The following is a 27,372-nucleotide window of genomic DNA, read 5'->3' on the forward strand; positions in this document are numbered from 1 at the left end:
GTTTTCATCTATCCACAAACCCATTCTGCTTGAAGAATAGAGCTACAAGAAGACACCTATGGCACCTGCTATAAACACACACACACACACACACACACACACACACACACACACACACACACACACACNCACACACACACACACACACACACACACACACACACACACACACAAACACACTGTTGTGTGTTAAAATGGAGCATTACCAGTTGAAATACTGGACCCACACACACTATGTTATTAGAAATGATTGAAGTATTTCAGCACAAACATATTTTTCTGAAACAGAGGAAACACTGAACACGTGCCTCTGTTTTCAGTAATACATTTTTGTAAGTCTGAATGTTTCACAAATATTGCAATAAAGAAGAACCAGATACACTACAAAAATATCCAAGGAGATAAGAGTTGAAATGCTGATAAACATGGATGCAACAGACAAGAGGCTATTTAAATATTGGCTAAAGAAAGCAGTGGAAATTCAAAAACTAACAGAAAACAGATGGTAAAGCCAAGCAGAAGAACGAATAGTGTGAAACAAAAACGTTCATACAAATCACAAACTGTTATGAATCATTTTAATAGTCAAGTCTGAAGTCTTATTAAAAACAAAAGGATTCAATGTGATGAACAATGTCCCCAAGTATGTTTCTCTCTGCATTTTTGTGCCTTTTTTTCAAACACTTCACAGTGAAGTCACAAACTGGATCAGTTTGAACTGATTCATCACAAACCCAGAGCTGTTTGAGTCTAAGCGCTTCATTAAGTTTGGTCTGTCTGAACGGGTCGACTGAATGACCAGTTTTTATTCGTAACTGAGATAAATGACAAATATCAGTGTAAAGATTCTTTTCCACTGCATAAATCAGACAAATTACTGAATAAATGAAGACATATCCATTTGCAATGTTGTCTGCATGGATTAGATATTCAAATTTTTATGAGTACATTTGATTAATTAGTAATTTAATGGACGAACTAATGAAGTCAAATCTTAGCATTTTAACTTTCTTCTGAATTAATTTACCAGTAGATAAATTAATAAAAATCTGAAGCTTTGTGTTCAAGTGTTTGTGACTAAGCGTTTTTTTTTTTTTCATGTTTCAAATCCAATCATCACTTTGGAGCTGACTGTATGAAGGGAGGAGCAGGTTTTAATTTGGTGATTACAGAGCATGTCTTATCTACTTTCCAACAGCGCAGGAAAGGCTAACATTAACTGCTGACAGTTGAATACAGATTAAATAAAATTACCAGCCAAAGGCTTTATTCTGTATGTGATTAGACAATGTTATCAAACAAGAGTATTTACAGTGACTACGTGACAAAACACCCAGAAATACATCTGACTCCATGTCGAGCTGTGTTTGTCACGTACTTTAGTTGCAGTTGAAATCTTTAATATTCAAATTTTTCATTTATTCCTGTTCCATACATTACAATTACACTAAATAAAAAACTTTCAATGAGGACAATGACATCAGTTTGTATATTTTGAAATATTTGTCCATTTCTCCTCTCTCCCTGCTTCAGAACGTTCTTTCACAAAAGAAATAATAAATAATTTAGACAGCAGAGAGCTGCTTCTCCCCTTTTAAGACACATCTCCTAAAATCTCCTGCATTTCCTCACAGAAAGACAATAAAATGTGCATTTTTGCCTGCATGGTAATAAAAGCCTGCACTTGTGTGTTAAGTGGTGTGACAGATTGATACTAAACTTTTAATGAAGCTTGCATCAACAGCCACTTCTTGGCCCTTCTTTATACCACATTTTTTTCCTCTTTTTGTTTTTTTTTTTCCCCAAGCAAACACACCTGAGGCAGCCTGCATCCAATGCAAAGGTGGCACAGTCCGTGGATGGTGTGCATTACACCTTCTCCTCCTCCTCCTCTCCCTCCACCATCTCCAGCATTCAGGTCCGCAGCCAACACACACACGCTTTGCCGATGACTTTCCACCTGGTTGCCTCCTCTGCAGCCGGAGTACCGCCACAGCTTCCTCTGTGCAGCTGAGTTGGTTCTCCTGTGGTTGTGATCTGACAGCTGTGGGGACTTCAGGGTGTTGTGAATCATCTTACCACAGCTGTCCAAAACGTAGAATCTGGGAGGAAATTCAGTCCTGTACAATCCAGGTAAAAGTCCAGTTTGGTGTTTCTCGGCTTGATGAGGAACAAATGGATGTCTTTCAAGTAAAACAAGACTGGTCCTTTGAGGTTTCTTTTCAGTCAAACTGGAGTTCCCTTCATATCAACTTTGCCCAAAACCATTCATACTCTTCTTTCTTGGAATTCCTCTTCTTTTAACCTTCAGATGCACTTTCTATCATTCAAGCTTGCATGTGTGCCAACGTACTAACTTTAGTAACAGATGCAGTTTTAAAACTTCCATTTACAGTCCTGCAACATTGCTGAAATCCTCCATCCTTCACTTCCTTGTCTCCTGTTCTATGTCTTTCTTCGTGCGTCCGTCTTGTGACACTCAGTAGCCGTGCTCCTCGGTGTGCGTCCTGAACAACAGGAGCTGCGGTAGCGCCTGGGATCAGCTGTGAGAGTGTGTGTGTGTGGTGGCGTCACGCAGGCGAGACTGGCTCTGGCTTGGCCTGTGGAGGCCACACTGCAGCTCCTGGCAGGGGCGCTCATGGGAACTCTTCAACAGCAGAAGAATAGAAGGAAGTGCCTCCAACGCCCCCACCCCCTCCCACCACCATCCACCTCCCACAACCCCTCTAAACACACTCTCACACACACATCCACATGCACTTATGCATACCTCGCCACCCTACAGCCAGAACAGCGTTGTGTGTCTGTCCCCGATAAGACCAGTTGGCTTCCTGAATCCTCACTATGAAGCTGTGAGAGGTGCTACAGTTCCAACATAGGTGGCACAAACGAAACGCATGTGTCTCAAAAGTAGGGCTTTGATAGGAAGCATGGGAATTATCCGAGTTTGTAATGTGCAACCTCAGAATAAACTAATATCTAAAAGGGAAAGTTTCTGATTGCTTTAGACTTCTGGTTCCAACAGTTTTTTTTCCTAACCAAAGACAATGGCACCAGCCTTGTTTAGGGACACATGTCGCTCTCGCACACGTCACACCTCATCACGCTCTTTCCAGCGTGGTTCCCATACGCCCCGCTCTTCATCCAGACATTATTCTTGTTTGTTATGCTTTCTACTTCCACATTTCCTCAGCTTTTCCTTTCAGCTGTTCTCTCCCACCTCAGACCACTCAGTACGGAAACTCACAGGTCTGTGAACTCTTAAAAATTCCCCATTCTCACAGTTGCTCAAACACTACTTTAGCTTTTTGTTTTTGTTTTTGTTTTTAATATCCGTATGTCTGGAACAGAGGTGGATTTCTGCAAATAACAAAAATGTCAATGGCGGTGCAGGGGGAAAAGAAAAAAAAAGCTTGTTTAATTACCAATACAACAGTGGCCTGTCTAACCCTCGGCAGGCTCATTAAATCCCAGCTTTCACTTTAATTGCTTGGATGTCTGGCTCATGGGATGAGACATGGACAGAAAAGTGACAGAAGAGCAATGGTGCACTTGTTTGTACAATGTTAATAAAGTGGCAGAAAACTCCATTGTTTTAAGGTCCCTTTATGCCAGTAATGGCAGCTTCTCCCTGTTTGCCTTGTAGAAGAGTGAGGGTTACCCATCAAGCACACAAAAAACACTTTCCCTCGCTTTCACACTGCGCTGTTCACTCCTAAATGGGCAGAAGGACGGATTAGAGGGAGTGAAGAAAACATGTCTTGGGCAGAGGAGTGAAAGACGAGTTTTGAAAAGCTTGACTAGAAGCCAGACAAGGCCAATCTGGGTTTTTTGTGCTTTTTTTGAGCAGTGTGGGATCTTTCTCTTACTTTGTGTCTCTCTGTCTCTCTCTTTCTGACCTGAATAAACAACTATCAAAGGAGGAGGTCTCTTCTGAGCCAGTGAACAGACAAGATGAGGCTAAGGCCAAGTTCAGGATCACAGCTCACTTAAAATTTCAACGGAGGACGCTTAGAATGCACAGTCATAACCACGCCACAGTTACAAAACTGTCAAAGTGACACTGTATGCTGTTGTATGAGAAAACCCCGATGACTTCTAATGTCTCAGATCAGAAAAAAAAGCTCTTAACAAAACAGAACACTGGCTTCAACAAAAAGACAGTGGAGCTTTTACAAGTTTGTCTTGTTTTCATCACTGATCAAATAAATAAACAAAACCCTTAAATAGAATAAAATACACAGGAAGTAGATACAATTTACAAATTTAATTTCTGGTTTAGTTTTGGTGCTTGATGAAACTTTGAGGAATAAACAGTGGCTATTTCATATTTCATTTATGTTTTAAAAGTAGTTCTGATACTGTATTTTCTTTCTTTTGGTCAGTGTCTTCTAATAACATTTACTGATCAGTTAATCTCATATACTGAAGTAATAGCAAATGACAGATACGGAGAGGAAAAAACCCAGGGTGCAGTCGAGGTTCAAAAAAATGTAACCAAAAGCTTTAATAAAACAGAAAAAGGCTGGCAAGGCAGCTCAAAACCACTGTTAAGACAGAGGCAAAAACTCACGGGCAGGAAACACAATGATCAGATGAACACTGATGACAAGACTCAGAATATAAAGCAAACAAATTAAGAGACAATGGGAAACACCTGGGGAGACAAGAGGAAACAGGTGAGCGAGGGCGGGGCTGGAGGCAAGACAGTAGGGAAGAGATATACAGGAGAACAGAGAAAACTAGAAAATGAAAGCAAAAAACACAGACCATGACAACAATGAGTTTGGTTTACAATAGTTGATTAAACATAAAAACACCTTTAAGTGTCATAAAAAAGGGTACAGTGACTACAGATTGCAATGAAAGAAAAGAATTTGGTCGATAAGGTTCTCATCAATAAAAACAAACAAACCATCTTATTATTAGGACAAAAAAGTTAACCACAATATTTATTTGATATACAGCACTTTTAATGGCAGCACGACGGCTCAGTGGTTAGCATTGATGCCTCACAGCAAGAAGGTCCTGGGTTCGATTCCCTGGTTCGGACCTGGAGTCTTTCTGTGTGGAGTTTGCATGTTCTCCTCGTGCTTGTGTGGGTTTTCTCCAGGTACTCCGGTTTCCCCCACCCCTAAAAACGTACAATAGGTTGCCTTCAGGCCCAGGCCTCCCTTGAAAAAGAGATCTGGGATCTCAACGGGACTTGCCTGGTTAAGTAATGGTAAATAAAAATAAATATGAAAAATTTTATCCTATGATAAAAGAATAAATGTCAGCAAAATATATTTTAAAACTTCAAGGAATAGATTTATTAAAAATGATCCCACTGGGTACCAGTGTTCGACAACACCTCCTAACAGTCTGATCAGTTAGATCTGTCCCCGTAATTAAAATGATGGATGTTCAGTATTTTTGAAAAGCCTGTGTAAATGTTGTATATTGGCCAACAATCTGTAAGAGTGGCTGTAATAAATTATTATTTATGACTGTAAAGGTTTTTTCACAATTCCATCATCCACTTTGTATTTTTTTGCAACAAAAGAATAATAAATGGTACATCTGGTTCTTTTGACACAACATGACTCATTAGGGTTGTTTTGAAGGAAATGTGAATAACTGTTGGAAATTCTGTCCCAATACTTTGAGCAGTCATGATGTTATTTCAGTCTGGACCAGACTCGCTAACAGACCAATACTGCCATCTCTAGAGCAAATTTCAAACTGATTGGAATGAAGTCCCTTACAAAATATGTATTTGACACCCACACACACACACACACACACACACACACACACACATACACACAAAAAGGTGGAGTTCAAAACCGCTCTAAGAATGAGGCACTCCTCCTTCTAACTGAACCACTCGGTGTGTTTGAATTTGTCTTGGTTTTATGAAACAAATCAGAGGAGGGTGCATGATAGAAAGCCAAAAACAGAATCTGCATCATGCGGAGAAAATGGGGGTAATCAACGCCAGCACGTCCCAAAATACTGAAGATTACACAGCAAGGCTAAAACCTCTCATTTATCTCTAATCCTGAGGTACCAGATACTAAATCGAGACTTTCAGACCTCTTTTCATCCTTCCTTCTCATCTTTACAGCGACAGACAGAAGTGCCAGACCCATTTCCACACAGGCAGTTTAGCAGCTAATGCCAGCTGACAAGCAAAGTGATGCTAGGGGTGCAACTATTGTTAATATTCACAAATTCTCTGCCCCCTGTCAATAGCATGAAGAGGCTGCTTCTTTTATTGATAAATAGATGATTACGTGTGGTGACTGGTTTAGTAAAAACAACATTTTAAACAAAACTAATATCTAAATGATCAATGCAGAAGACCTTCATCAAACATTAAAATATGTTTAAGTTGGTGAAGAGTGGGCAGATGATACCACACAGCTCTTTGTCTAGTTGGGGTTATGGCCATGGGGTGACAGAGAAAGAAACGACAGGGAACAGAGAAGGAAGAAGAAGAAAAGAGGACGACGAGGTGGAGGAGGACACAGCAGTGAGGGACAAAAACACTCAGTGGTCCGGAAGGGAACAAGTACAAGGCAACAAAAACTAGAAGAGAAAAGAGGCGAAAGTCTAAAAGGTTTTGCATTCGTCCCTAATTTAGTCTGTGAATATGTTCTCTTTTCTTTGCTTTAAATCTCCCGTGTGACTGTTCCTCACAAACTGCACAACCGTTTCACTGATTCAGGAGGAGGGAGGGGACAGGACCATTCACAGATGCAGACGTGAAACATTTTTCTGTAATTACCTTCTAAAAATTGTAGTTCAGGACAACTCGTTTATATTGTTGGCACTGTAAGGATTATTACAACTTTCTCACAAATGCAAATATGTTGTTTATGGTATCATTTTAGATAGATACAAAAAGTAGTAAGAGTAGTACCTAAAATATAAAAATACTAATTAATGTTTTTGTGAGCACAATCTACATTCACACCTACAAAGAGAGAAGGAGCTCTTTCTAATTCTGCACAGTAAGGTTTGTGAGATGCACAAAAACTCAACGTGAACTCTGCTTTTCAAACAGTTCACGTCCTGGAGTGATGCCATGAAGCAACACAAAAGTGTTTCAAAGTCACGGTAGTCAATAAAAAAGGGGTTCAACTGACAGTTCAAACAAATCAGCATCTTGTTTTTTTATAAAGGTAAATCTAATCTACCTGGTTTGGCAATATTTAGAGGGAATGTTAACACAGAAATGAATTACACTTACAGTACATGTTTGGTGGAGTTTTTATTTACATGGCTTGTAATATTCATCTAGCTGAGAGTGAATTTCACCATTTAAAGACAGTATGTGGTGTAATAACTGTATTTTTAATTGTTTTTATTGTTACATAGATTTTAGAATTAGCTGTGTCTCATTTCTCTTTAAATAGACCTGTAAAGTGCACCTGACAAGGGAGTACCCCACCTTTTGCACTGACTAGTGGAGACAGGCGCCATGCAGCTCCCTGCTACTCAGGAAGGGAAAGTGGGTAAAGAAAATAAATGCATGGATTAGGAGTTTGGTGGTACAAGCCTCTGACAGCAGCTGAGCCGGGTGGTGTTGTGACAGAGTGAGTGTCTGCAGGGATAAGGGTCAGAGTGAAAAAACACAGAAGGGTGAAGCTGCTTGTTTCCTTTACTCAGGAGTTTGTCTGTGTTTCATTGAGCAACAGCCCAGATTGAATTACTGTGCAGCTTTTTGGCATCCTTACTTAATATTGTTTAATAGGCTGTGGTACAATAAATGCTATAACATCCTCCCCTTGTGTAGCATTACCAGTTCCACAAAACTACCATCTTTGACAAATAGCTGAATCATCTCTGCAATACAGAAATGCTGCGAGCGTATAATACATCTTACGTACAATTCAGCTTTTCTCATCCAACTTTCAACAAAGACGCATCTAAATACATTTAACTTACACAATGGACACAGCAGTTGTGTGCATTGTGTTTAATATGGTGAGCAATACTTTATGTATAAAATGCTAAGCTGTCATATATAAACTGAAATATAATGCTACATTATTTTAATTCTAAAAAATAAAATGTAAAATCAAATCAAAACCCTTTTATATATAGTAGTAGTAGTAAATTTATTTTCTATTTGCGTCATGCACCAAAACAGGTGCCCAGCCCACACAGGCTTACAAGACACAATAAAGCATTTTTTTTTACTCACAAGTTAAGCAACATGTTAGCTCTACCAGATTGTTTAACAGACGTGCATGCACTGTTCCTTTTAAGAGCTTGGCTGCAACCTACATGTCACATAACAAAAGTGACTATACAGTATTAATGTGGCAACACAACAAGGCAGAGAACAGCAGGAGCACTAAAACTCTAAACTAATAGGAAAAATACATTCTGTACTGATGAGAAGTCCTACATTACTCTATCAGTATGTTAAGAATTAACATGTTTACTCAAGTTTAGAGGTCACAAAGTTGCAGGACCTCAAGTACTAGGGTCAACTGCCTGGGAAAACAAAGAGTGTGATAAAGAGGTGAAGAAGAGAGATCAGGCAGGATAGAAAGTTTCTGAAGTGGTTTGTAACAAAAGGGTGACATCAGAGATCAAATTAAACGTTTATAAGACCAGGGAGACCTTCTATGCTGCATGGATTAGAGACAGCAGCAGTGGCAAAAAGACAGGAGACAGAACTGGAAGTGGCAGAGCTGAAGATGCTCAGGTACTCCTTCGGAGTGACAAGGATGGAGAAGATTAGGAATAAGATCATCAGAGGTACAGCAGGTTGAACACCTGGGAGATAAAGTTAGAGATTGAGATGGTTTGGAGAGGAGTGTCAGTGAGTGTGTTGGTAGAAAGACATTAAATATGCAGCTGCCAGGAAAAAGACAAACAGGAGATGTATGATGCAGTTAGAGAGGACATGGAGGTGGATGACACTTGGTGAGCCCTGAAGGGAACAGCAGAAAGACAGACTTGTACTCAAGTTTAGACACTTCTTATTTTATAAAACCACAAAGATTTTTGTGAATTCATACATTTCTGTTCTTATTATAAGTCCCACTAAGCCAATAGTGACCAAATAAATCCCTTAATGCAGTTATTGCTATTTCTTTTTTAAAATACTACTTGACATCATTTCAGTTAACAATGTGAAAACTGACTATAAAGTAATGAAGGGTTTAAAATGTTGGGAGGGAATGACAATTCACAAAATGTACAGAAGAAATAAGACAGATAGACTGAGGTTTGGACAACAATCAAGCAAAAACTGGCTTCTTTCTTTGTGACTGCACAATTCTCATTTTCTGCTTCACATACACAAAAGCCTTTTGACAAACACTGTCTTTCGAAAATACACTTCTTGCTCCGTTCACTGCTCAAAGCTCGAACGCATAATTCAATTAGTTGCTACGGCTGCTGAGAATGTGCAACGTGGAATTTGTGCTGTCACAATCTTACTGAAGGCGTGCTTTTGCGTGACGACTTTGTTGGACACAATGCAATGTCATGGGTCAACTGCTTTGTGTTTTAAATAGACCCAACCACTCGGTGAGCTCACACATGCTAACACAATAAATAAAAAGATACGAAGCACACAACAGCAAAGGGGAGGTTAAAGACTTCCATCAAAGACAGTCATATCAGAAATACTTATATACATCTGCAGACTTTTCACATTGTTTATGCTGTTTAAGCTCATTTGCATCCACTCACACAGCTGCTTTGCAAACAAATACAGACATAAAGTTGAGAACAAATAATGGTTTTAGTTTACTTACTGTTAAGCATTGCATATTCTCAGGGTGATTGGTTTCGGGGGCAGCACCATGGTTTGTCAACACGGCCTCTGAAATGTAGACAAAGGAATCACGAGCTGAAACAGAACCTTTGGAGCACATCTTTTCTTTGTGTGAATGCAAAACAGTTTTCCGGATGCACAGAAAAACACAATCCTCAAACAAGTTCTGAGAGTCCATGAAAGTGACTCAAGGTAGGCAACAACAGCCAGTTGTAGCAACAGTTGTTTGCAGCAACATTTGTGGGGCTGATATTTAAACTTCAGAGCATAAAGGTAAAAACAAAACGTTAAAAATTCAAAAGACCGGACCAGATGCATGAAAGAAAAATAAATAAATCCTGCAAGGTGCGAGAATCCAACAACTTGCAAAAGAGAGAAATGAAAGTGAGAACAAGTGGGAGGGGTATAAAGAAGAAAAGGAACTCCTCTCTCACTCCATTATCCATCCGTCACAGGGCTCCGGGGGAGTTACTATGGTTACAGAGACTCATGCCTCGGTGTCCTTTTAACTATCGCTCATAAAGGCAGCATTCAGCATTGGATTACAATGCAAATCTCCCTGTTTTTCCTTCAGATTCTTTATTCTAACATTTGGTTTCCATCTGTGTACGTCTCTCACTTTATTTGTATCTGTTTCCTGTGCGTGTACTCCTTTCCTCTGGATCACAAACTTTCAGAAAAACATCCGAAAGTCACCCTCCAACAACAACTGTCCCTTTTTACTAATCATTTTGTCCTTCCTCTTATCCCTCCGTCTTCTCTTCTGTCACACTCTTACGTCCAATCGCCACAGGAGAGTAATAATCCAACCTCAAAATGTGAAACGTTTTTTAACTATGTTAGGCCTCATCAGCCCCAGCATTAGTCAAAGACAATTATGAACAAATATTCATCAAATCCCTGTGTGTGATCTTGTTTATAAAATGTTGTTTTGAAGGACAAACAAGCTTTATACATACCAGTTTTACACTGTTAAATAAATAGTCATGTTTTTTATTAGAATTGTATCTATCTAGAAAAAGGATTAAAATAAAGATTAGCTATTATAAATAAAGTGTCTTATCAAGAAAAAATAACATTATCATTGGGGCAAAATATATGAAACAAGTTTTAAACTTAAAGTGACTGCCTACAGAAGAATCATGGCTCCTGTTTATTCAGGGGAAAACAATAAAATATGGGTCATTGTGATCGTTCATGTTTTATATATAATCCAAAATAAATCAATTTGTATCTTTTTTTAAGTTAAAAGTGGTCACACTTATAACTTCTCTCATTTATGTATTGGATACTTGCTGGCATATAGTTCACAGACTCGTGTGTCCTCATACAGCCTCTTTTTAATCACTGATAATCATTTTACTTAAAAAAATCTGAGTAAAAATCATAAAAACATTTTCGAGTAGAGGAGATTAAAATAGATTTGTAGTCTGCTTACTATAGAACAGCCAACATTTGGGTCTGGAACTTTTCCTCTAGTTATTTAAATAGCTGTAGTTGCTGTTTTTTAAATTTTAATACAGCAAACCAACATAAAGTACACTAGATAACAGCAAATCCCCTGCTGTGCAGAATGGAGCAGTGGTTCAATACTTGTTCAATAAGGGAAAAAAAGAAACCAATATTTGAGAAAAAATTTGCCATATTGCTTTCTCTCTCTCGCTCTGCAGTCATTAAGTCAGGAATATTTACTGCATTTTTACCCCAACCATGTTACATTGATTATTTTGTTCTCGTCTCAATGACCATCTACTCTTCATGCATCAAAAACAACTATTATCGACACATTTTCGCATTAATATAGTTACAAATTCTCAAACTCAGTATTTCCAAAACTTGACTTTGTCTAAAAAACCTGGTTAGGCTTTAAAAAGGGGGGAGAAAAACAGTTGATGACCACTCCCCACTTTTCCAGACAGCCGACTGTCTTTTCGGCATATAGGTTCCATGAAAAAGAGATTCAGTTTCTTTTTAATCTCAAACCTCCTGGGGATGCAGCAAAAGAGAATGGCTAACCTGGTTGGCATCAAGCCCAGATGAGAAGTCTTTTGTCTGAGAAAGACACAAACAGTTGGGTAAAAGATGTGGAGCAGCTTGCAGTGAGAAACATCAAGTATGACTGACATTAGAAAAGGGATAAAAGGAGGAACAATAACAGTGGGACAGTGGGAAAAGCATACAGTGGTTTAAAAAAAAGATAGTAGAGGGGCGTAAAATGAATTAAAAAATAAAGGGAATCACGAAATAGACAATAAAAAATACAGAAAGAATCAGAAAACAACCACATCCTATTGATGTTAAATCAGACACTAACAGACTCAACAGGACATAAATAAGTCCTTGACTTTGGTTAAATCCCTACAGCTCATTCATTCAACATTAAGTCCCCTTTTCACCTGCTGTTGTCAACAAATAAAAACTTTAATAAAGTGTGGAAAAGCCATGAGGAAGAGAATGACTTCCACTTCACCTCCGTGATAAAGTGCAAACTTTAATTTACAAAAGCTTTAAGCTAAATTGAAAAGTAAAGCAAAATCCAAAAAGGAAATATGCTGTTTAATATTAATCACAATAAAATAAATACAAACTAGATCATATAAAAACAAAATAAATTTGTAGTTTTTAATCATCGTTTTAATGCTGAGATGACAAAAAAATCATGAAACTATAAAACTATAAGGACAATGACAAAAATACTGTCACCATAACATGATGTGTCACCATACAGTATATCATCCTTGTTTTATTCAAACCTCCCTCGCCCTCACTTATTTTTTATTTTTTTATTTTTTTTACAAAACAATATTGAATTTCTGTAACTTTATTCTGCTTGTTAAGTTGTGATGGACACCTCCGACTACACTGGCTTGCCTTCAGTTAGTGTCATTTAAATTTTTCTACAGGAGAAGCAATTGTGGCTCTATTTGGCTACAATATCTGTCAGACTGTAAGATGCTTCAGTAAAACAACCTCTGGTTCAAAGATGGCACAGTGAATACTACAGTACACCAATCCAAAGCTTCGTTGTTGTAGTAATCTGTTTTACAAGCTAACCAGCAACCTTGTTCTGTGCAACTTCTGTTTGATTTACTAGACAAAACCACAACCTGGATGAGAACTCAACTCACAAACAGGCGAGCAGGGGTCTTAATAATGCAGCACGACTGATGCTCGGTGCAACAGGAAACAAAACGATGAGATGATGTCACATTTTCCTTTGATGTAGATGTTCATGAAATAAAAGAGGCTTTGAATGTCTGACTGCTTCATCGTGTGAGTTTCTACTGTTTATTTCTCATGTGAATATTTTTAATGTTCTTACAGTTCTGCTTTTTTGTTCACCCTGTATAATAAGAGCTTCACTAAATCGTTTGACTTTTTGGATTCTTTTAATTTTTATGATGTAAAAACTGAGATGTTTTAAAGAAAAAATGGCTTTTATATATTGGATATTTCATCAAGATCTTAAAGTGACTATTACAAACTCAAGAACCTCACCATTTTTTTATTATAGTAACATTCCTTTGGTTAGCTTTTAAAAGTGTCTCTGTGTCTGAAGAGTTTCTGCCACTTCACTCATGAAATATAAAGGTCTAATGAGTTTGCTGGAGTTGTTTGAGTAGTGACAGACTGTAGGTTTTCAAAGGTTTTTGATGACAGTAAAGCAGCACCAATCAAGTTGTCTTAATGGTCTGAAAATAATGACGCATCTAATGAAGTATCAAACCCACTAGAAATAGATTACAGTTTGTTCAGTTACTTCATTCAGTTCATGAGAGTACAAGTTTTTCTGCATCCCTTTAAGCCACCCAAACAACAACGCAGAAGTGGGACAAGCATGCATTTTGTAACACAAGCATCTTCTGAGTAAATGTATTCAGAGTTAATGGAAAGTTTCATTCTGAAGGTGCATGCCTTTTAGTTTACGCTTAAGTCACAGGAACACTACCATCCAAAGGTTGAATACATTTCAAACACAAGAAGACCACTTTAACGTAAAACTACAAATACTAAAATGTATAAGAGTATGAAGCACTGATTTTTTCACTCTTCAGCAGCACTTGAATAAACAGACTGATGAGCAAGAGGTGATTCATACCTGATTCTCGTATAACAGAAGTAATTTTACTGAGCTAAAATAGGGTCTATCACTGTTTTACTGCAGAGAACCTGCACAAACGTGACCTTTGTTGCTTCCCCACTGGCCTGACAGTGACAGTTCAGGAGTCCTGGTGTGATTTATATGGGCTTTATTGGCTTTATTAGCAGGTAAGAATGCAATAATATAACATCTTTCTGGTGAGATTTGAGGCAGAGTTTCTCAGCTCTTGCTTTTACAACTCAGTATGTCTGTATTTTATTGTTGAGCATAGATTTTGAGCTTTATTGTGGGTTTCTCTTTATAAAGACCTATTTTTTACCTGTGTCACTTTAGAGATCAACTTTTCTTTAATTATTCCTACAAATCCAAAGTAAAAAAGTGCTTATCTATCGAATTAAAGGGTATGGATTTTTAAGGAATTACAAAGAATTCATCAATTGACTGAATAAATGACGATTTGGGCAGCTGTGACAGAGTGGTTAGGGGAGTCGTCCTGGAACCAGAAGGTCACCGGCTCAATCGCCCATCCTGCTATCTCAGTTGTTGTGTCCTTGGGCAAAATACTTCAACCCAATGTTGATGTGTGTCCCATCAGTGTATGAATGTGATTGGCACTGATTAGTCTCCATAGATGATTGTACATGTTAGCTTTGTAGAGACCTAATAGAGTGCTGTGTGAATGGGTAAATGAGAGCACTTTGAGTATCTTGGTTGGGTAGAAAGGCACTATACAAGTACAGTCCATTTACCATTACAATGGGATTTTTTTTTGTTAGTTTTTTAAACTCTTTCTAGATCTAACAGCTTAGTTTTATCCATTCTCTCTATAAGTAAATTAATTTGTTTTATGTCTGTGTCCATGACATCTTAAGTTAATATAGTCCAGTGCCTTAGAGAGGGACACATATTAGTGTCCAACAACTTCACATTAAAGGCTATGCTATGAGGAGGTTTTCTATCCACATAGAGTCAAAGTGTGCACATTAAAGCTTCAGTTAGACTGAGCTGAGTAACATCTGTCTTACCAGCACATTTAACCTTGGAGGCATGCTGGTCAGTTTTTTAAAACTAATTATACTTGTGGTATTGGACCACAAGAAGCTAAAATACATTCTAAGGCACGGTTTATCAAATTTGATCTACTCACTCATCCAACTAAAGGACGCTGAGATTTAATGAACCAAAAAGTGCCCGAGCTGCCTTCACAGACAGATTAGTAAGAAGCAGATGTATTACAAATGAATAATTGTACAGTTTATCTGATAGATTTAAATGGACCGCTAAATTTTATTTGAACGTGTTTTGTATCAGTCGTTTCAAAGAATCCGTCACACAGGAGAACGAAGAGTACCACTGGGTCAAATGCTTCGCGTCACATCAACTGGATGTGAGCCTGGAGTCAGTGTTGCCCTTCAGAACAAGAATCAGATGCATAGTGGCATGTCGGACCTAAATAAACTCACCAACACGTAATCTTATAAGATTCCAAACTCACACAAGCCCCTTTGAGTCATCACAGCCAATATTAACAAACATAAAGTGAAAAAAAAACTCTAACCCTTCCCCCATGTTAATGTAAAACCCCTCCAATTCTAGTTAATCACGTAGTGTTCAATCTAATCTGCTGATTTAAAGGCCCAGCTTGCCATCTGGAAAAGCTTGGCAGTATTTATGTATGGTTGTCCAGTGTGACCGGGTCCCCCATCGCCTGTTCAAAAGTGTAAAACAAATGTGTTTATGATGCAGATGACACACTTTTAGAAGCACAAGCCCCAGTGGGTGTTCTGCTATTTTGGCTTTAGCACATTTACAGACTCACATGGTAAGCATTATGAAGAGAAGGGCATTACCCATGTTGAAAAACACACACATACATGTCACTGTAGGTCGCTTTTCTCCACGGGCATAACGAACCTAAGTCCAAAAATAAAAGCGGCAAATAAACACTCTAATCAGTGATGAATAAACAAGTTTTACAGCGTGAGGAATTGTTTATTTAAACACATTTAATTTTTGCGCATTTTTTAAGTAGAAAGGTTTAAAAAAAGAAAGAAAAAACAGCAGCACATCGATTTTTGGTTTGTTTTCCTCTTTTCTCTAATTTCTTAATTTACATTTTATATTTTCTGAACACACTTTACAAGATTTCCTGCAAATAATGTCATTACATGCAGAGCGGCATTTGAAGAGCTGACCAATAAATTGGTGAAAAAGAGGCTCCAAACCCTGCTTCAGAAGTGTTCCTCGAAAATCAGTACTAATTGCCTTGTCTCGCTTATCTTAGAAAATGTTGTTTAGCTGTCTTTCATGCCCAGCCTTTCTATTTCAGTCACTCAACTCGGGTTTGGAAAAGTTTACATGGCAGCCATTTTATTACAGCTCTACAGTGTAATTAGCTGTCAGCACTCAGCAGATAGGTTTTGTTGTCGCTGCAGAAAGCCTGAACCGTGCAAAAGGACATTATGTTTAAGTCACAATGGTACGAGAAAGTAAAGAGAAGTGTGACAAATGACAGTTTGATTGTCAGGGAATTTCTGTTTCGTGGGCATATTTCCCATCAAATGTTCTGTATCGCTTGTGTAACAAAGTATGTTTACTTTTAAAAGAACCTGTAAACTTAGCAACGTAAGCAAATTTTACTTGAGGCAAGTGGCACTGGTTGTCTTGTTACACGAATGGTTGTCTCGGGAAAACCTGTATCCTGGCACTCACAGGGGATGTTACTTTGACAACTGCCAACAAAACATTTTTGCAAACCAATACTTTTCACATGGCAACAGCCGGACAGCGATGAGTTTAAAAAAAACTGCTCATAAAGGAGCTCAAGGAACACAACAAAGAGTCTAAGGTGTTCACACAGCTTTTAAGATACCAATTTAATGGGATCTGATCTGAAAAATAAGCTTCTTCTACAAAACCCCAACTGAGAATGTTGTGGGAATCTCCTGCAAATGTCCCAAGATCAGAGACTTCATGGCACACCACAGCTGTCTTTTTTTTTTTCTTCAGTCCATGCTTGTGAACAGATACTTTTGGCAGCAAAATACATTCAACTACTCAGTATTGAGCAGGTCAAAATAATGTCACGACTGATATAGTATAGTGTACGCCCCCAAACTAACAATATTTTCTTCTCACTCTGTCAGATGAGTGCTGCATCATGTGTCGATGGGCCGCCAGCTCTGTAGTCAAACATGATTCTGCTTCCAGAGATTTGACCTGGCGCTGACAAGGCTGTGACCTGGCACACATCTCTGAGAGAGGGATTAACCAGTCGCACTGTAACAAACAGTGCTTCTCTGGTGAACACTTTTACATGGATCAACATCCAGGCTTGTAGATGACAGTATCTGCCGAATCACTTTCACTCATCTTTTAAAAGTTTGTTTCATTTACTTATAAGGTATATAATTTGTAAACACAACACTTACAGTAGCTTTAAAGAAAATGGCTCATACCAATGTCCACGATTGGTCATTTTTACATTGTATTAAGTTATTTTTGACAGAAAAGTAGTTTCTGCTTGAACCTGAGAGCCTCAGGTTTTCCCTGCTGCTGCAGATGAACAGAGTCACTAGGTTCAACTGCAGGTCAAAGCTTTTAAACTGAACTTGCAAACCTCATTTATTTTGTAGGTGCTCATTTTAATGAGTCATACTGCCATTTTAAGAGTTTATGTTTAAAACTGCATGCAATTAAATAGATTTGTATTAAAGAGAAGCGGTTGTGACACGTATATAATTTTGTTTGTTTAGTTTATTTGTTAGAAGTGGTGACTTCAGTCTTGTTAACAGAATTTAAAAAAAAGGTAAAATATGGGTTATATAGCAAATATAGAGCTACAGTATAAACATGAGTACATTTTTCCTACAAAACTGATAAATGCACATAAGCACTAAAATGGTGTGAAATGGCAATTTCATATTGTACAGTAAAAAATATACAAATACTGGGTTCTGCTACATTTGTAATTTTATTGCTGATGTATTTTCTTTATTTTATTTTCTACCAACTCTTTAAAAACTCAATGGTTTAACATTTTTTTCACCGAAATACTCAGATACACATAAGATTTTTGGTAAATTTAAGTCTTTCCTTCAGTGGCATATTGTTCTGATTAAATAGTCAATTTCCAAATGATTTGCTCAAAAATATTACCTATAAAAAGTTTTTACCAAAATGTCCAGGAGGACAGCACAAAACAGAATTTAAATAAACTACAAATAAACCAAGAGACACACTCAGTTAATGACTCTGTTAATGCTCACCGCCTGAGCGCAAATAGTAGTGTAAGTTTGATGTTTAGACAAAACATTTTAAAAACAGGATAGTTGCGTGAGTTTGCTTTTCCACCTAATATTCTGTTATCAGCAGGAGCATATTTTGGAGGCAAAGTAATACTGATTAATCATTCCCAACTTAAGTGAAACAAATCTATGCCTGCACTGAAAATAAATAGTTGTTGGTTCCAGGGTTAAAGTAACATTATTTTAAACAATAGCTGCTGCTATTGCAGCTGTTTAATTATTAATATAATTAGAAATTTAAAAAGAATTAGCAGAATAAATCTAAAGGGTTAAAGAACAAGTTGAGCCTAAATAAAGCTTTATGTCTGCTGCCAGATATTTCAGGATCTTTACTGAAAAAGAGACCAAATACACACTACTTAAATGCAGTTGTATTCATGTAGTGAGAAATACAAAATAAACTCCAAGAGCACAAGCCAGTTGCAGATAAACTGAAAGAACGTATCCATCAAATTAAATTATGTAACTAACTGTAGGAAGGATATAATCAGATATACAATTGTAATCTAAACTCTTTTATATAATTAGTGAATTAAAGTGCAGCAATTGTCCTTACTTGACCTTAGAATATAACATAAAACACAATAAATTTTAGTAAATGGTTTTAATTTGATTCTCTATTACGACAGTAGGCATGGTGGACAGTGAGGGTCACATTACTTACAGTTACAAAAAAATCACAGAGTTCATTTTGTCAAAGTGCCAAGAAAGATAAATAAGAGAAACTGAAAAAGGTGTCACTGTGAATAAAAAACAGTGATATTACAGAGAAAACATAAACCGAGTGAATTAAAAATAGAAATGAGAAATGAGTGTGAAAAGAACATGTCAGAGAAAACACTGGAATATTCACAAAGAAAACATAAATGATCACTGAGAAAGAATAAAACAGAAAAGGACTGAAAACAAAAGGAGATGTCAGTGAGAGTTTGTGTGCATATTGAGCGCCGCTGTAATGACTGAGGTTTGGGTCATTTCTATGTCAGAGCATGTCATTCTGCAGCAGCGCCTCCATGGCCCATATTCTGCCAGCTGGCAACACACAAGTGCATGCATGAGTATGCATCCTCCACTGACACGAATGCATACATGCACACAGACCAGATGAGACAGTAGTGGGGCAGTATTGTCATAGGGAAAGATGAAAACATTATACATTTATTCACGCAAATAAAGAACACAGCTTTTGCAGTCCTTGTCGTGCTTTAAAGATACTCATCTTGCAAATTCCTGCACTTACAGTATCTTTCTCAAGACCAGCAGGTATAAACTCTGTGGCATGAACACTTTCTCGTGTCAGATCTAAAAGGTAAAAAGGATCATTTGTCCGTGTAACCCTAAAGTAAAAGTCAGTGTACCCATTTGTTTCCTCTTGGCTAAATCTTGTGCAGTCTGATACCACTGTCCCAGTTCCATCCACAGAAGCATTAAAATATTTTTAAAGTTGCATGAGGAATATTAGCTTAGTTCAGACAAGCGGTGTAAATTGGGATGGGTTAGTTCACTTTACAGGACATCTCTGCCATTTTCAGAAACCAAAAACAAAAAAGTATGTAAATAAGGATAGAGACGTCACTTAGAAAAGAGAGGCCTGGGGCTGTGGGGAGTTAAAGAAAGAGTGTGTGGGACTATTTCTGTGTCATAGGGTCAAAGTGATGCTCGGAAATCAATAATCCACTCAGTGAGTAAGATAAGCCCCTTCGGGGGTCTATCACTGAAAATAATTGTGTCCAATTTAGCCAGAGAGGAGAGAAGTAGGTAAGAACTGAGAGATAAACAACATGTCCACAGCGTTATAAACACTACAATAAAGGAATACCAACAAAAACAAAAACACACAGAAAGGACAATGCAATCAGATGTGAAAGAAGAAACTAAATAAAAAGAAAATCGAGGGAAGAGTGACAAAAAAAGAAGTCAATCGAGAACACATTTAAAGAGCAGCTTTATAAACTGTCCATGTTGCAGATTTGCTGAATTGCAATGCCTCCACAAATTTTAAAACAAACCCATGAGAGGCAATAAAAGTCAAGAAGAACACAAGCATGGTACTCACCTAGTCTAGGCTGCCCTTATGGCTGACAGTCAAGCATAACTCCATCACACACATCAGTACCACCAACTACAACTGAAGAGAATCATCAGTAGGAAAAGAAGGAGCCATCAAAGGTAATGAGAAGATGTAAAAGTGTCCAATCAGATGTGTCTGTGTGGTGTGTGTGTGTGTGGTGTGTGTGTGTGGTGTGTGTGTGTAAGATGTGTCTGTGTGTAAGGGGAGATCCACTCCAGCCAGCAGTGAATGGTCGAGGAGAGCTCCGTCTCAATCTCTCTTTCTGGCAACTGTGACGCGTCAGGGTTACATCCAGACCCCTCCCTCCTCTCCGCTCTCTCAGTTTTTCTCTCATTCGCTCGCCTAATCCTTTTCTCTTTCCCTCTCTTAATCCCTCGCTTCCCCCCATCAGGCCCGCCTCCTAGTCTGAAGACTGATTAAAAAAAAACACATAAAGCAGGGAGCCAAGTGCGCACAAACATGAGCGTACACTGTATTTGTGGCATGTATTTAACATATACAAGCTGTTTTTCATCAGTTATGTTTATTCCAATATGGCTATTCTGCCAACATTGTTGGACAATAAACCAGCATTTCCATCTGCTCTATGTTTACTCACTTTATACAGTTTTACTTCTTAATAGATTTTGGTATGTTGTTGTAGTAACTTTTATATTCAGTTCCATAAATAATTTTCAGGACTTAAAAACAAACAAGCCAGACTAAAAGATCTACAGCACCTGTAAATGCAATGAAACAAATTTGAAGGTAACTTTTGAAAATTGTGAAAGAACAGAACTGTGCATTGCTGAATAAAAGAGCAAAACTGATTTTCTTCACATTTTGTGCAGTAGTTTTTGGCAGGGAGCAATGATGCATTGTATGCTTGCTTACTTTGCTTACTATTGTGCCTTAAGCCAACTTCTCCATTCAACATCTAGTTTGCTAACTCTGTTTCCTTTATTCTTAAAATATTCTTCCCTCCAGGTTGGAATGTGCTGGACTTTTTACAGCAGACCCTGAAATTCATGAGGGTTATTTTCTTAGAGAACCCATGGTGATGACTCTTGGTGAGATAAAGAGGGCATGAGTACAGTTATGAACTGTTAGTAAAGTTATACAAGAGATTTTGGGAGGAACATAATATCACAAAGCTAAATACCATCACTATTTACACCAAACTCTCTCATGAACCCGTTTACCCAATGGTTCAGCCAAACATCACAGGAAACCAAACATAATTATTTTATTTGTCCTTTAACCTCCTGTCTGCCCAACAACTGATTCAGCAAAACAAGGGTTTCTCTGTGTGCTCACTTTTTTACTAATGTGTATTTAACATCTAGAGTGCATTTTCTTTAGATCACTAACCCTAAAAGCAACCTCAGGTCATTTGCCTTCTTTGGTTCAACTGGGTTGATGCTAAATGTCTGGTTCACACAGTAAGATTTAAAAAATTGTCAGCTGATTTTCAAAACCTGAGAGACCCCACAGCTGACCATAAAAAGTCATAGATAGGACAGGATGGTCCTACAGTGTGTGATGTACAGCCACACATCTCGCAGAACCTCTCATGATCAAACGTGAGTTCAGAATAAATAAACATGTTAGATGAAGAAGAAGCGATGGTGATAGTTTGTGGACTATTTTTATCAGAGAAAAAAACGGATGTCTCTAAGATTGCCTAAATGTCAAAATTGATCAAAAATCAGTACAATTGTCTTGTCGTGTGAACCAGGCATTAGATGTTAATCAGCGGCTTAAGGTGACACATTTTGACAGATCCAGAACACATTTTAGTCATTGTTGCTTCATAAAGACTGACTCTAAAGTGACTCGCCTAACTCATATCTGTTCTCTGATTTATGATAAGGTAAACCTACCAGTGTTGATGTGATTGTGGTCTGTGGGCACTTTTAGATGCTTCCTTCTCCCCAGCTCTGCCTCAAGTAGAAAGTACCATCCCTGAACCTCCTAAAATGCAAGCACACACAAATAAAAAAAACACACATGTGTGATTGCATGTATTATGAACATATGCGTATAAATAATCATTGTGAGCTAAAAGATTCAACACAAAAAGGACAAACTGAAATGAATCATCTTGGTGACTGTAAAAATATGTGGGACAGACAGAAGCTCACAGAGAAAATGAGTTTGTTTGTCTGCTCCTTCAGGGCTGCAAATACACACAAACACACACACTTAGTCACAATGTTTTAGCTCATTGCCACATTTGATGCCTGAACATCTGCACTTCTGTGTTATAAACTAGATGAGGTGTGTGTGAGTGTACATCTGTGGTATTTATTTTACCATTCTTTGTGTAAATGACACCATGCAGCCTGTGGCAGATTGGGCCTGATTTATAATCCTGATGGACACAGTATTACTAACAATAGCTTGACAAAAATATTAAATTTTGCTGTCATACGTTTGCTGTAACACATATGCGCATGACTTCGACTTCCTTTTCACATTGAATAATGTGGTGCTGAGGATAATGGCAATAATCTCCATTTAAAAAGCATCTTATCGAACTGGACAGATTTCTACAAGCTGTGAGACAAGGGGGAGGATAGACAGTGAACTTATTAAGAAGACGGGGGGAGGGGAGGGCATATGTCCTGAAAAACAGGGAGGGATTTAAGCCATTGTTCAATATGACCCTGCCCATGCGGAAAAAGGGGAAAGATTGGAGCATAAAGAGAGCAAAGAAGTAAAATCACCACATGACATAAGAGCAAAAACAAATGATAAGACATGACAGCAATTACCAAAACAATGGCCAACACACATAAACCCAACACGGTTCTAAAGTAAAACAAAACAGAAAAGGCAAATAAACTGGGACTGACTTGCAGGAAAAGGATTAATGAAACAACAGAGGAGAAAAACGGATGTGGTGACAGTACACCCTGTGACTCAAAGCTAATTTTTTCTTATTAGCATATTAAGCCAATTAAATATTTATTGAGATAAATGTTAGAGGAAGCAAACACTAAGTCTCAATGAAATATAAATTGTTTTGATGTTTAATTTCCATGCAAATGTGGAAATTAAACAGCACATAATAATAATAATAATAATAATAATAATAATAATAATAATAATAATAATAATAATAATAATAATAATAATAATAATAATAATATCAACTATTGCAAACTATATTAGGAAAGTTTCTGTAATTTGTGAAATTGTTTTTATCATCTTAGAATAATGAAGAGATTATTTTTGTGCAGTGGACCTTTGTTCCTGAACTTAGTCCAGCTGTCTCCGGTCTATCACAAAGACTCAAAAGCACTCCTAATGTCAATAAAGAATCACCCTTTAATCCAACACACATTTCAGAACTGTGTGAGGAATCCTGGGTGCCAAAACAAAACCCACCCAGGCATGAGGAGGTCATGTAAACACCACTGAAAAGGGCCTGCACAGCTCAGAGGCAAACAAGGAACCTGTTCACTGTAAGGTGAAATAAATACCAAATGACACATACAAAATAAATCACAAAACAACACCCTGATCCTGAAACATTACAGGCCAAATATGTACATGCACTAATCACGAGACTGCAATATTTAGTTTGAACATGGAGCATGAAGAAAGCGTGCACATCTGCAGTATACAAACAAACAAAACAAAACATCTAAACTGCAAAATGAAAAAGATAAGAAAATCATTTTTGGTATTAAAAGAGCAGCGTTGCGTGATCCTGGTCTATCCACTATCCTTCATGTGTTCCTGCTTTAACACCAGAATTAGAGCTAATGAAACAGCTTGTTATCAGGTTTGGTGAGATTCTTTTAATCACCCATCAATTTAAACCAGGTGTGTTAAAGCAGGGAAAGATCTAAAACCTGCAGGGCAGTTTACACCGAGGACCAGGACTGAGACACACAGAAGAGTCGAGCACAAGTAAAACTGTCCACCTAACATTAACTTTAAATGGAACAGCAAGTGAACCAGTTACTGTGTTTTACTGCATGTTGTTTCCTTATATGTCTGACAAGCAATCGAAAAGTGACTAAAATCTGAAACACTTTACCTGAAATGTTCCTTCTAACTTTTAGTTTTAGTTCAATGGATGATGATGTGTGACTGTAGGAATGATGTTATCACCTCTGCCAAGGGGAGGAGGTAATGTTTTCGGTCGCGTCTGTCTGTCTGTCGTTCTGTCAGTGGACAAAATTACTCAAAAACTTGTGGATGGATTGTCAAGACATTCTTACCACATGTGGGTACTGGCCCAAGGAACACACCATTAAATTTTGGTGATGTTCTGGATAACGATGCGGATACAGGATTTATTTTCTTTTAATTCGAGCGAATCTGCCAGGCTACGCAGTGTCATTACGTCAGACGCATGCCTGTAGGCAACAGGAAGTACAAGTCACAAACTCGCTGGGACTACACATCCCAGTATGTGTACTATCAGGAAAGTTGTGATTATTCTGTTATCAACTACTTCTGGCGATATTACATGCTGTCTGGAGACGTACAAAAATAAATGTGATTCTTTTCACGTTACGGGAATAACAGGACACTGACAGCAGGAGGAGTGTCCTGCTGCAGCTGAGCCGAAGCTGGACTGTCCGCGGGAACAGTTGATCAACCCCTCTACATAAGAACTTTATTGTGTGATTGCTCTGAAGTTTGTGGGAGTGTTTGTGCTGAAAGCGCTCACGCTGTATTTTGCTTCACTCGCTTCAAAAAATAAATAAATAAAAATAAAACCCACTCGCTTCATGAGCTGACTTTACCAGGAAGCACTTTATAAAGAGAGTCAAACCATTACAAACTCATAAAAGGGGATAAAACAGACGTTTTACACTGTTAAATCTGACTGATGAAAACTTAGGAGCTTAATCCGACACCAGTTTCATGACGAATAATGTCAGGTGACGAGTCTGACTTTTTTTTTGCACATTGGACTCCACCGGGAAGAAATCCCGTGCAAACTGCCTGCTTAAATGTTCACTACGTCAGAACTTATTCAGCAAATGTGTTTCCAACTCTGCTTTTACGCATTAACTCCATTACAGGATGGGGGAAATTGGTCTTGGCGGAGGTTTGCATTCTCCGAGTGCTTCTAGTTTTTTCTGTTAGTTGGTGCCATGCTTTATAATTGATAAGAATAGAATGACCTGTCAACTCATCCAGGTGCTTAAAAGTACAGGTCCTGTTTGTTTTTTTTCCTGCACAAGTACATTTTTATTCTTGGATTTCAGCCTTCATGTCAACCTTAAAGGGGAGTATTGTGTTTTTTTCCAAACACATATTTCAACTCTTTACCACAATCATGTAATTATGTCACCTTCAATTGTTAAAAAAATGCTGTGTATATCAAAAATAAAATTGACTTTGCATCATAGTCTATCTAAAACACCTTGAAATTGGCCTCTGTCTCTTTAAGAACACCCTCCCATTTCCAACATTCCCTCTTCAGCACGTCTTCACAACAATGATTTGGGGAGGGTGCTCTGTGGTAGTTTTTCTGTGACCTGAGCTCCAGGGAGGAGCTTTGTGTTAATAGGTGGTGCTTTGTACCAGCAGGAGCTTAGGCAGCTCCACATGGACACGCCAACAAAATCAAGGATTTCTCAAACATGCATGAATGAGTCAAAGCAACACTCTGGGGATATTCTTGATAAGGGAATGATATTATAACACAGTATGAAGTGATTTCACATAATACCACCCCTTTAACATGATGGTGAGGTCATGCACTTGTCTGTTTAATAAAACCACTCAAATAATATTGTTGAAATGAACAAAACTGGTGATAGACGTGAAGCATGAACAGAAAATGAAAAACAGTGCAGATGACCTTCTGCAACAAAGCAAAATTCATATTTGATCATAGCAAGTAATGTGATCTAATGTAATGTTGTTTTATGTAAAACAGGTGAAACATCACCTTCTGCTGTGTTGAATCTAAAATAGTGATCTGCATTTCCAGATGGGAGATGGAGAAATGTATTCTGTAATAATTTTATATCTAGAAAGTTGTCAATTGTACAACTTTAATGAGTGCTACTTTAGACCACAAACAGCTAATGAGTTGTGTCTTTGTGACACAATGTGCAAATTTAATTTTAATTTCTCTAATAAGCATGGTGTTCTGTTTTAAACAAAAATACTATTTTATTGTTTCTGTTCACATTTTTCCTTTTATATAGTATTTAACTAAACACTGCAAAGGAAACTCAGCTGAAGACGTGGCGGTGCATCTTGTTTTATTTCCTGTTTCTTTTAAATGGAACCAAGTTTATCAATTAAACACGAGCACAGATAAAAAGAAACTTAAAATGTTAAATTATTTAAAAAGTAACAACTTTAGTGAAAATACCAAAAATATAAAAATGTGTAGAATACCAACTGAAATACAAGGATTTTGGTTAGAATATGTTAACTCTAATTCAGTGAATGACAACAATTGTGCTCTGAAATGCCTAATTTGTAAGTATAAAATTTGTGTTTGTGTTTCCTAAAACCTTTCAGCAGAGAGACTCAGTGACTCAAACTGTGTTCCCATTCCTTTATCTGGAGGCAGCACTGCAGTCCTGTGACACTGGTAACCTGAAAGTGTTTCATCCAAACTATTAAGGTCACTGGAATTCATTTACACTGAATTAAACTCTTAAAATCATGGTCTGATGGCTGAGAGACACACACACACACAGACAGCTGAAAAGAGCACAGACTATCTTTAGACCAGAGATTTCTCTGTGTTCAAACTTACCTTTTCTGCTTGCATAAGGGAGCGTACGCCAAAGCTCATGCAACCAAGCAGTGTACTCACTCTGTTGAAGTTGACAGGCAGACAGAAAATAAATCAGTAAAAGGAAAATCAATGAATACCCCAAAGCAAAACTCAGGTCTCATCTAATGTAATTCAAGTGCAACAGTTTATGTTTTCATATTTCTCCTGTAATGTGAAGCGAACCAAATAACAAATAAAAACAAATCAACTTTTTGCTTTTAACTGTTTCATCATACCATATGCTTTAATAAAAATATTTCAAATATAATTTTACTACATAGATACAGTGGTTTGCAAAAGTATTCATACCCCTTGAACTTTTCCATATTTTGTCACATTACAACCACAAACATAAATATA

At 37.7% G+C, this 27,372-nt stretch overlaps 1 protein-coding gene across 1 annotated transcript in view; it reads right to left on the minus strand.

Moving 5' to 3' along the window:
- The window catches only part of rgs3a (regulator of G protein signaling 3a), a gene marked incomplete at its 3' end in the record, with an annotated part of 147,087 nt that overhangs the window by 94,389 nt on the left and 25,326 nt on the right, over nt 1-27,372 (minus strand). The window contains 3 exon segments of the mRNA XM_014009397.1: nt 9,765-9,832; nt 22,127-22,217; nt 26,992-27,052. Of these exon segments, the coding sequence (XP_013864851.1) occupies nt 9,765-9,832; nt 22,127-22,217; nt 26,992-27,052 (220 nt within the window).

The sequence above is a fragment of the Austrofundulus limnaeus genome, unplaced genomic scaffold (genome assembly GCF_001266775.1).
Source record: "Austrofundulus limnaeus strain Quisiro unplaced genomic scaffold, Austrofundulus_limnaeus-1.0 Scaffold57, whole genome shotgun sequence".
NCBI lineage: Eukaryota > Metazoa > Chordata > Actinopteri > Cyprinodontiformes > Rivulidae > Austrofundulus > Austrofundulus limnaeus.